The sequence below is a fragment of the Eleutherodactylus coqui genome, chromosome 2 (assembly GCF_035609145.1).
Source record: "Eleutherodactylus coqui strain aEleCoq1 chromosome 2, aEleCoq1.hap1, whole genome shotgun sequence".
Taxonomy (NCBI): domain Eukaryota; kingdom Metazoa; phylum Chordata; class Amphibia; order Anura; family Eleutherodactylidae; genus Eleutherodactylus; species Eleutherodactylus coqui.
The window spans coordinates 122,530,270-122,542,285 of record NC_089838.1 but is presented as its reverse complement, the minus strand read 5'-3'; the positions used below and the strand labels follow the sequence as shown (position 1 = coordinate 122,542,285).

General features: G+C 43.0%; 1 protein-coding gene across 1 annotated transcript in view; it reads right to left on the bottom strand.

Moving 5' to 3' along the window:
* PTPRQ (protein tyrosine phosphatase receptor type Q) overlaps positions 1 to 12,016 on the bottom strand; it is a 377,099-nt gene that overhangs the window by 257,028 nt on the left and 108,055 nt on the right. The window contains exons 20-21 of the mRNA XM_066589856.1: positions 11,355 to 11,581; positions 7,240 to 7,309 (exon numbers count right to left, since the gene is read on the bottom strand). Coding sequence (XP_066445953.1) covers positions 7,240 to 7,309; positions 11,355 to 11,581 — 297 coding nt within the window. The remainder of the gene's footprint in view (positions 1 to 7,239; positions 7,310 to 11,354; positions 11,582 to 12,016) is intronic.

The window sequence follows — 12,016 nt, the reverse complement described above, 5'->3', positions numbered from 1 at the left end:
GTGGTGGAAGGAGTTTCAAACTGGGCGTTTTTGTGGCATTTTTGGCATGCATGTTTTTATGAACTACATTTTTCAAGTGTGATATAGAAGTGAGAAGTATAATTATTTACATCATACACATTTTTAAGAGCAATATTACAGCTCCATACAACTTCTGCATCAGATGGCGAAGGTATTTTCCACTGCTCTGGGGGAGAATACCTTGTATATGTGGAATCGCCCCCGCAATCGCAGGGCAATACATGTACTACAAAGCCATAGGAGCTCTTTGTGGCCATATAGCCTCGAGCACATGGCAAGGTGTTAGCTGCAGGCTGCGGTTCATATAATCACAGCATCATTTAAGATGACTGATTTCTCTATTGACTTTGGAGTAGAAAAGTAAAAACAGCAAATAAAGGTCCTTTTAGACGAGTCAATTATCGTTTGAATGAGAGGGAGCGCGAGTGACATCATTGTTAGCTGGCTCGCTCTTGTGCAGCCTGTTTATACAGGCAGATACATTTGTTGGTTTGTTCAAATGAGAATCATTCAGAATCGTTCAAACTTTTGCTGTAAAAGGGAATGAGAAGGACTGAACGATTGCTGTTTTAACCAAACGATAAGTTTGGATTCACAACTGATCCAACAATGATTTTTATGCCTGAGCGAACAAAAAGTTAACAATTATTGTTCATCGTTCGCTTGTTGGCTCTAGTTTAGACTGAATGATTATAGTTCACTTTCGCTCATTTGAATGGTTTTTTTAAACAAAAATTGTTTTGTTTAAAAGCACCTTCAGGGCTTCTTCACACAGGCGCTGTGATTTTCGGCTGCCCGCATTGTAGCCGAGAATCGCATGAACAAGCGGCAGCGGCGAACAAGTCGCGTTTTGATGCCCATTCAGACGGCCGGGCTGCAGTGTATATTGCAGTGAGGGAGAGAGTTTAGCTCTGCTAAACTCCCTCCCCCTTCCCTCCCCGTCTCTGCCCCTTGCTGGCTGCTGGCAAAGGGAGGGAGCGGGACAGGGCGGAAACTAGTGTGCTAAACTCCCGCCTTCTCTCTGCCTCTTGCCGGCTGCCGGCTGCCGGAAAAGGAAGAGGGTGGGACGGGGCGAGAGCTTAGCAGAGCTAGTGTACTAATCTCCCCGTCCCGCCCCCTCCCTTTGCCAGCAGCTGGCAAGGGGCAGAGAGGGGGAGGGTGTTTAGCCGAGCCACAGCTAAACTCCATCACACTTTCCTTTTCCAGCATCTCTCATAGGCTCCAACAGGAGTCTATGGGTCTGGTCAACATATTCCAGCAAAAAATAGGTCCAGACCTATCTTTTTCAGTCAGCGTAAAAGCGGCTGGCCGGAATGCACACCATGTGGTCTATCTTTTCTGGCCAGCCGATTTTACTCACCAAAAGATTGCCCATCTGAACAAATGCATTGGTATCCAATGTTTCAGATGGTCGCGATTTTTAGCCAGCATTTTATTGCCGCAAAATTGCCACAGTAAAACGCTTGTGTGAATAAAGCCTCAGAGTGGATTCACATGTGATATAAGGATCTACCACAAAGAAATTCGGATCACAATTTGTATGTCTTTCATGTGGGTTTAGATGTAAATTTGCAGCAGAACTGCTATAGTTTACCCTCTATGCATTGCAATAAGTGAAATCTGCAGCATTGTCATACCATCGGTATTGCAAATCCGAATACAAATCTATGAAAAAACCCACCAGTAAAACATAAGGATTTTAGTGTGGATTTGTTTACAGTGGATTTTTACACCACATGTGAATGCACCCTAAAGACTCATATGATAATAATGCACAGACCTTTTATGAGGTCCTTAGAGATGAGCGAGCATACTCGTCCGAGCTTGATACTCGTTCGAGTATTAGGGTGTTCGAGATGCTCGTTACTCGTGACGAGTACCACGCGATGTTCGGGTTACTTTCATTTTCTTCCCTGAGAAATTTGCGCGCTTTTCTGGCCAATAGAAAGACAGGGAAGGCATTACAACTTCCCCCTGCGACGTTCAAGCCCTATACCACCCCCCTGCAGTGAGTGGCTGGGGAGATTAGGTGTCACCCGAGTAATAAAATCGGCCCCTCCCGCGGCTCGCCACAGATGCATTCTGACAGAGATCAGGGAAAGTGCTGCTGATGCCGGAGCTGCTATAGGGAGAGTGTTAGGAGTGATTTTAGGCTTCAAGAACCCCAACGTTCCTTCTTAGGCCATAGAAATCGCAGATCGCACCTATGTGCGATCTGCGATTTCTGTTCTCTTCTCTATATGCGCTCAATGGGGCCGGCGGCAGCAGCGCCGCCCCCATTGAGAACATATAGAAGACAAATCATTCTTCTCTGCCACAGCTGTAACAGCTGTGGCAGAGAAGAACGATGTTTGCCCATTGAATTCAATGGAGCCGGCAATACAGCAGGTTCCACTGAAAGCAATGGGCTGCCGGCGATCGCGGGATGAATTGTCGGGAAGGGCTTAAATATATAAGCCCTTCCCTGCAATTCATCCAGAAATGTGTTACAATAAAAATATATACCGGCGTATAAGGCGACGGGGCGTATAAGACGACCCCCCAACTGTCACCTTATACGCCGGGAATACAGTGGAGCAAAGAATAAAATCATTACTCACTTCACCGGGCGTTCTGCGGTGCTCCTGCAGGCTGTCGCTCCCTCCTGGTCCCCGGCAGAGCATTGCTTTCTGGACGCAGTGGTTGAAATCCCCGCCTCCAGAAACACACGTGCCTTCAGCCAATCACAGCCATTCAATTACATCATTGTCATTGGCTGTGATTGGCTGAAGGCACGTGTGTTTCTGGAGGCGGGGATTTAAAGCCCTTCGTAGAGAAAGCAATGCTCTGCCGGGGACCAGGAGGGAGCGACAGCCTGCAGGAGCACCGCAGAACGCCCGGTGAAGTGAGTAATGATTTTTATTCTTTGCTCCGCTGTATTCCCGGCGTATAAGGTGACAGTTGGGGGGTCGTCTTATACGCCCCGTCGCCTTATACGCCGGTATATATTTTTATTGTAACACATGTCTGGATGAATTGCAGGGAAGGGCTTATATATTTAAGCCCTTCCCGACAATTCATCCCGCGATGGCCGCAGCCCATTGCTTTCAGTGGAACCTGCTGTATTGCTGGCTCCATTGAATTCAATGGGCAAACATCGTTCTTCTCTGCCACAGCTGTTACAGCTATGGCAGAGGAGAACGATCTTTATGCTGACAGTGCGGGGGGAGGGCCCACTCTTGCCGCTATTGTGGCTTAATAGTGGGACCTGGGAACTTGAGATGCAGCCCAACATGTAGCCCCTCGCCTGCCCTATCTGTTGCTGTGTCGTTCCCATCACTTTCTTGAATTGCCCAGATTTTCACACAAGGAAACCTTAGCGAGCATCGGCGATATACAAAAATGCTCGGGTCGCCCATTGACTTCAATGGGGTTTGTTACTCGAAACGAACCCTCGAGCATCGCGAAAAGTTCGTCCCGAGTAACGAGCACCCGAGCATTTTGGTGCTCGCTCATCTCTGGAGGTCCTGCATATATATTCTATGGAAACGGTTTGGAATCCATTTCCAGGCACTGTTTCTTTAAATCATTTGGATATAATTTTTTTGCTTATGTGAGTAAGGGCTAATGCGCACGGACAGATTATCACTGCGGAATTCGCAATTTTCCGCTCGCGGGGGAGAATCGCAGCATGTACTATTCTGTGCGGAAAATCGCACAGACGGCTACCATTGCAGTCAATGGAAGCCGTCCGTCCCATGATATTCCGCACTGTGGGCACAGCGGAAGTATCGCGGGAATCCGCGTCACATCCCAGCACCAGAGTGTCATGTCCTGTACTGTAGATGCACGGCGGCTCGCCAGGCGAGACACTCGCGGCAGACCCGGAGAGGTGAGTATTGGTCTCTGGAGGGCACCGGGTCTTATTCCGCTGCGATATTTTGCAGGCAGAATCCGACCCAGCCGTGGGCATGAGGCTATAGGGTGCAGTTCTGAACTATACTACTCTTGCCATTGATAGCCTGTGCAAAGGCAAGGCCTGGAAGATCACTCATGTACTCACTACTAGTAATGTCTCTAGAGTGAATCCTACTTTGACATAGACAACGCTTACTTTGTTGTATTTGCTCTTTTTGCCCATAACATGCCACATACAGCAATAGGTTTCTGTTTAACGTTATTATTAATTATTAAAAATACATGATTAGTTACATAGTATTTGTATGGACAAGGACCAAGGAAAAGTTTTGTTCATTTTATTAACCTGATATCATATTTTCACAGTATCACTGAACATATAAAACTACTAAGTAACACCAGCTGTATGTAGCCATCCTGGTAAACATGAGCTATATTCTAATATGGGCATATGCATGTAATCAAATTATAAATGTGCGTTGTAAAAATCCAAAATACGGCGTACGCAGACTACAATGGACTCATATTGTATTAGCATTTCAGATGTAGGAACAAATATGTTTCATCGCATACCATATTGTAAAGGTGCCCACAGCGGCATCCTAAGCAGCACAAGGAGTGTCTACAACTCTGGAAAATTCACCTAAAAGTTTGTCCACTTGTATAAATGCAGCTAATTTTCAGTGTGGAGTTTCCATATGGAATATATATATATAAAGCAGAGAGGACTGCTTGCTCATTATGCTGTCAGCCCACCACCAGGACTGACATGCTGCCGTTTTTTTTTCATTTATTTATTTTGATTTCAATTTTTCCTGGGACTTTAGATGTAGGGTTTAGTTTATTCAAAAGACTACTGCAGATAGAAACTATATAGACAAAGTAAACAAAAAGAAAAAAAAGATCTGCGCTCCTTAAGGAAAATCCTCTCTGGTGCCGATATAGATGCAAACTCCGTTTTATTCTGTACGACGCGTTTCGTCCTTAGGACTTTCTCAAGAGAGAAAGTCCTAAGGACGAAACGCGTCGTACAGAATAAAACGGAGTTTGCATCTATATCGGCACCAGAGGAGATTTTCCTTAAGGAGCGCAGATCTTTTTTTCTTTTTGTTTATTTTGTCTATATATACCCTGTGCACGGATCCTTGCAAGGATTCGGCTTATAGTATCTGCTGGCTCTCCTGGTCTCTAGCCTGACGGGATATAAAGGATCTCTGGAGGAGGATTGATTGATATTAAAAGCTAACATGGATATGGGGTGTTAGTAGGTCCCTGCATAGGGCCTACTTAACACCGGGTAAGTGTATATCTTACTCTTTTTCGGCCTGAGAGGCTATATTTATTGAACCCTTCTGTGAGCGCTGTCCTTACATAGTTTTTTTGTTTATATTTTGCAGATAGAAACTACCTAGTATAACCTGCACAGCATCTGGGTATCTTTAAAACCATTTAACCCTTTATGGCTATATCTGTGCCTAAATCTTTAGATGCAGAGTTTTGCTTTATCTAGAAGTTTACTGCAGCTAGAATCTACCTATAATAACTCGCACAGCACCATAGTGTCCCAGGTAGTTATCTTACCTCGTAACGGCTATATTAGCCCCAGGCTTATTATCCTGGGCTAATTTATCTGTTTGCGACTAGACCACATTCTGAGAGTAATCTGATAACTATCACGATCAGATTACTCCTTTTTGCTTATGTCTTGGACAAAGTTTGTCTGTGAAGACGATCATACAATTAACTGGCTCTGGTCTTAGAGCCACTTCCAGACAGCTGTATATTCGAGTCTGAGTTGTCTGGCTCTATTCTTCCAGACACCCCTGAATTCTCGTCAAAACAATTGTGCTAGCCACAACCCAGTACACTACTGGTATAGCGTATTGATACCCCTGAGGAACCCACCAAGTGGGTGAAACGCGTAGGGTAACGCTGGTTAACGCCTAAATGCGTGTCAATTCTATTTTATACATGACACACAACTAACAGGACTGACTATTTTAGTCACGTTTGTTGACCAATAACCTACACAGGTCGAGTCTTAGTGCTTTACTTTGACTTTGCGGGCTGAGCGGTACCGGTCGACTCTAACCCGATTGGTCTCCATCTATGTGTGGCAAATGCTCTCATTATCGTCTTATACGATTTATTAATTGTTTGTTTTGTTTTTCTCTTTTCCTTATTTTAGTTATTTCTAATAAAAGTTACTTTTTAATATTATTAGCTTTACGGTCCATACAGTTAAGTCACTATTCCCTGGTGCTCTCGTATTCTGCATGCAAGGGGCTCTATTGCCAGAGCAAATAGAAGTGGTGATAGCGGGCACCCCTGTCTTGTCCCCCTGTACAGTGGGAACGCATCCGAGGCCCCACCGTTGATGAACACATCCGCCCCTACTCCCGTATATAGCAGTTTTACCAATCGCACAAATGTCGGTCCACATCCCATTTTTTCTAATACTTTCCACAGGTATTGCCACTCGACACTATTAAATGCCTTAGCGGCATCTAAGGAGCATATAATTCTATCTCCGGGATTATCTACCGGTATTTGCAGATTTAGAAATAGTCTACGGATATTCGCTGCCGTTGATCTCGCCGGTATAAACCCACTCTGGTCTGGGTGTACCAAAGTGGACACCACACCGCTTTTATTTTTCAAACTTGCACGCAATAGTGCAAAGTTTGAATCGTCAAAAAAATAAAACCCCAGTTCATGTGCTAATATGCTCCATAGCGGCGAGCATATTAGTGCATACTACCATTTGTTTAGGCCTTAGGGCCACTTTCACACGGCCGGGAAACGCATCTCCCACTGTTTTCAATGGGACACATGACTGCAATGTGCACGTGAGTGCGATGCAAGGCTTCCCATTGAAAACAATAGAAAACACCTGCTGATCCTCCAACATGGCTGAAAGCCGTGCCAGAGCATCGCAACCTCACAGAAGTGATGGGAGGCATTTTTGGCCTCACATCCGCGGGTACATCACATGTTCACGAGCGCGATATTGGTCCGAGTTTCACTGCCACGATATCATGCTTGCCTGTGTGCCTGTAACCTAAATCTTGCTTTTGAATGCTACTGAAAATAATTTTTTACCTTCACAGAATCTCTTTAAGATTTGTATACAAATGAAGTGGAGCTGAATTTGACATTGTACTGTTTCTTTTGTGTAGTAAGATAACCTACACTCATATGAAAACCTCAGGTAACAATCATTTTTGTGTCATATATAAAGAGGCATCGATGCATGTTGGGATTTCATCATTTTTGATGATGTCTGTGATTTTTGAACATGCGCCGTGTGAAATATCTTACCGCTTTCTGCAGTGTTGAACAGGAAAGAAACGCTGTACGCTCCAATGCCAACGCTGTTTTCTGCAGCCACCTGAAATTAATCAGAAGAAAGGGGGGGCATTATATTTTCTTTGCAAATCTAAAGTAGTAAAGAGAAAAAAAATTACAATTTTATAAAACAAGCTGAAATAATGACTTTAAACTACAAGTATCTTTCCTTTACATTTCACATACCTCACTGCATAATGTCATACAGTATATTAGCCAACAGAGCAGTCACATTTATAATTGCTCTTTATATATTCAGGATGGACATTTTTATGTTCAGATCATATTGTTTGAGATAGAAAATACTATGCTAATAACAGTGGTGCAAATGTATCAGTGTGCTGCAACATTAAAGTGGTATTCCTTGTGAATAATCCCATTTTTTTAAAAGGTTGCACCAAAACTAAGCTGATTACAGAGAATCCTACTATTGAGACCCCCCAGTAATCAAGTGTAATCTACTGGGGTACCTGGCAATGACTGTCTATTTCTGAATAGACAGTCCATATTAATCAGAGTTTGTGAATAGTACAAGTAGGTCCTCTAGACCAGGGGTCCCCAACTCCAGTCCTCAGGCACCACCAACAGCTCATGTTTTCAGGATATCCTATGGCAAGAACACCTGTGGCAATGACTGAGGCACCGACAATAATTACATCATCTGTGCAATACTGAGGAAATCCTGAAAACATGACCTGTTGCCGTTCCCTGAGGACTGGAGTTGAGGAACACTGCTCTAGACCAAGAGAATGAGGTGCTTTTGGTCACCACTCTCTGCCCTACTTGTAGCAGGTCCAGAATGAGGGACTCTCTTCAATTAATTCATAACTTTCTAATTAGATATTTAAAAATACCCTATTAGGGAGTAGGGTCTATCAAAATGACAGACCCAATGGTCAATAAAAGCCAAGGGAGTCCATTGCGAATGTTGTTGTCCATTGTACACCGAATCCGGCAGAGCATATTCTGATGTCTGTTATCAATAGATGTGAAACAAACTTTACATAGCACCAAATTGTGTTCTTTCACGGTATTGATAAACCTACATCACAGTTTTTGTACAGTACATGGGCATAGTAAAACATACAAAATAATTAGTGTTACAGTTGCTTTGGGTTCTTGGGTGTCACGTCAAGGAAACCCACAGAGTCTCAAAAAGAGGGCAAATGTTGTGTAGAATACAGCTGTCACATCATGCTCATGGGGCTTGAAGTACTATGTACTTCCAGAAGTACATCGCTGCAGTTGTGGGTTGATTTGGCTGGCTGATTGTGTGGATTAATTCAGGCAATCACCATGGGTTTGTGCACTTAAATACCAGCCCCTCTTGCTAGAAGGTGCTGGTCTGTATACCTCCTCATCTCCTAACTAAACCTGGATGTTAGGATGCATGCTGTACAGATCTTTGTTTCGTTATGTGTCTTGTTGTGTCCATCTAGTATATAGTCTGCATGCATGCAGTTTTGTTTGGTTTTTGTCTGTTGTCCCCTCTATCTGTAGGTGTGTAGATGCCTGGTGTGAATTAGGTTTGGTGAACCCCTTCTGTGCTTAGGTGATAAGACGTCTGAACCCCTTCTGTGTTTTGAATGATAGGACGCATGAATCCCTTCCATCCTTAGGTGATAGGATACCTGAACCCCTTCCATCTTTAGGTGTGATTTCCCCTCTGTCCGTAGGTGTGTGGACGCCCATTTCTGAAGTGGCGTGAACTATGTTCTGTTTGTGGTTGCTGTGTCTGTAGTTGCTCTGACCCTGTCTGGTGTTCCTTGCCTCTTTCCCTATTTCCATCTAAGGTGAGTTAGGTTTGTCTTAGGTTCCTGTGTGGGGCCGTCCTTATCGGGACAATCGCCCCGCTTTTTGGCAGGGTTCTCTGACTTCTGTGGTGCAGGGTCAGACTTCTCCTTTCCCCTTATTGTTGGGTTATATATTTCCCTGTTGTTGTTATGACCATGTATTTGTGTTATATGTGCGTCTTGTTTAATAAAACCACTGTGTTTTCTACATATGAGTTTTGTTTATTTATGTACGTTCTGGCAGGCTATGTGAATAAGTCCTGATTGTGAACATAACAGGGGGTTACTGGGTAGCTAGACAAGTGAGGCAATACAACTGATGGTGGTAGAAACAGAAGTGAGGCCTTAAGTCGGTCCTAACTGCAACTGCCAATTAGGCAGAGCACACACCACGAAAAGGGTGGCTCGACTTCTGGAAACCACTGAGCTTGACCAGTATACAAATTACTGGCATCCGCTACAAAGAGGAGCCAGAACAAATACCCTAAGAAAGACACTGATAGACTGACTGAGATGATAGCTCAGCCAATCTATCAGCGCTAAACCAGAAGGGAGCTGTCTCTTCCTTGGCATCGAACCCCAAATGTCACTATGAATATGCCAGCAAGTGCATCATGTAGTCCTGTACTGACACAGTGATATAACACCAGACCTGCGCATGTGCTCGAACCTCGTTGGCACCAGTGGTACCGTGACAATGGGATTATAAAAAGTGCCACATCATATAATACCAGAATTATTGTGGAAGGTCATTAAGTGAATACTGTTACGTACTGCAGAGTTTTCACCTGTCACCTTTCATTTCCTATATATTAACCAATTACTTAGGTTTTTAATATGAATAACATAATTGACTGTTTATGTAATTTGCAATATGCAGTATAATCATCTGCCACATGAAGGTGACCTTACTTAGTTAGGACCATGCATTGACAGGCTCACCTCTTTTTAGGCCTAGGCCTCCAAATGTATCCAGGTAAGGTGGAATCCAAGCTATATACTCTAAAAGACTTTGGGACAGACGAATGAACAGGGAGCACAACAGACATAGAGGCAGCCATTAAATGTATATATGAGTGCTGTTGCCACATTTTTTCTTGCATTTATACATTTGTAGGAAGTGTTGACTGAATTTGTGTTTTATTGCACTTCAAGAAAGTTCTAAGGGGGTGGAGATATGTAGATGACATCTTCCTTATCTGGTTGGCTGCTAAATTGAACACTTTTAAAAACCTACGGTTTTTAAACTCTATAGACCAAAATACTGCATTTACCTTGGTGCTTTCTAGAGACACAGTCTGGTTTTTGGATACAAGGGCATTAATAGTGCATTACGATGGCACTGTTAGATATATGAATTTGTATTATTGCTGCTATTTTAAATCAATGCAGGCCATCCAACTTGCAGACCATACACAATTGACAATGCGGAAACTGTACTGCGCATGACCGACGGCAAGTGTCCGCGGTCATCCACAATATAGATTTTGCAGGTACGCCAGATCGTTGGCTGGGGTCACAGCCGGATTCCGCTGTAGGTTCACGCATGCACAATCTGGCTAATTCATGTGCAGCCGGCCTTACTGTTTGCATCACATGGCCCTTTTAGATTCATCAATTTGCAAACACAAACATCTGTATGCCACCAGCAGGTAGGCATACAATGACATCCCCAAACTAAACAAAATGCACTTATGTATTCTTCAAAATAATATACAAGAAATGTAAAAAAAGGCAAGTAAAACCACAATAAAAAATAGAATGAAACAGAACAAGCCAATATTGATACACATGGGTCTCTGTTACTTACAAAACATACTGATCGCACTTCTTGGATACTGATTCGAATGACCCTTTTGAATGTGATCAGATTTCCACTAACGGAAATCTATGAGTCGTGTCAAAGGGTAATAATCTTGCTATAAAGCCCCTTCTAATCTGCACCAACGTGAGCCTCTCACACATATCTTTGATATAAATATAGCAGGGTGACAAATTTAAGAAATGATAAAAAACATTCTCTAATACCACATAGATAACATCTGCCCTAAAGTTACATTCCAAGAAAGAATGAATGTCTAGAGAAGACAAACCATCCGATAAGATCTTACCGCCTGGCACATTTTATCCTCATACTAAGAATATTTCAAGATATCAGATAGTAGCGGGTGGCGTGAAATGATTTTTTATTGTCTATACATGACTCATATATCATTCCTACCAGTTAATCACTTAATCAAGTTAATACAAATAAGTTTACTGTCTTATGCAGTTCAGGGAATATTAAGTCGGTACCTTTATTTCATATGTTGTTCCAGGAGTCAGACTGGTCAAAAGAACTTCTAGACTGTCAGGTGTGGTTGGTACTTGAGTATACGATGACTGCATCCATGGGCAAACCTCTCTGTAAATAACATAATAGGCTATAATCTTCCCATTTGTGTTCCGTGGAATAGACCAAGACAGCAGGATTCCTGCAGAGCCCACTCGTTCTCCTGCTAAGTGGTCAGGGGGTCCTGGAACTAAAATGACAAGACACAAGTTACCACAATGACCTGAAAACATGAGAAACTGTTGATTTTCTCAAGAATGAAGGCAAAGAAGCACTGGCCGTTCACATCACTCTTTTCTCCGCAGTGTGGACTTACAAAAGGTGAATAAATACAAGAACTCGAGAAACATTCTTTAAGAGGAATGCCAGATATGCAGTGTTGTTAAACTGCGGAATAGTTCTACATTGATGCCAGATTGGTTCTGAAAATTATAAGTCGAATACAGGAAGAGTATTTAATGACATTGTGTATGTAATTGTTTATAAAAGGTTTCCTCCACAACTTTTTGGCCCGCACCTCTCCACATGATAAACAGAGTGCAGAATTGCATCAAATCTGGATTCTGTAACAAACCTCTTTATATCTTTTGGCAAGTGGCTTATTTTTCACTTCCACAGAAAATAG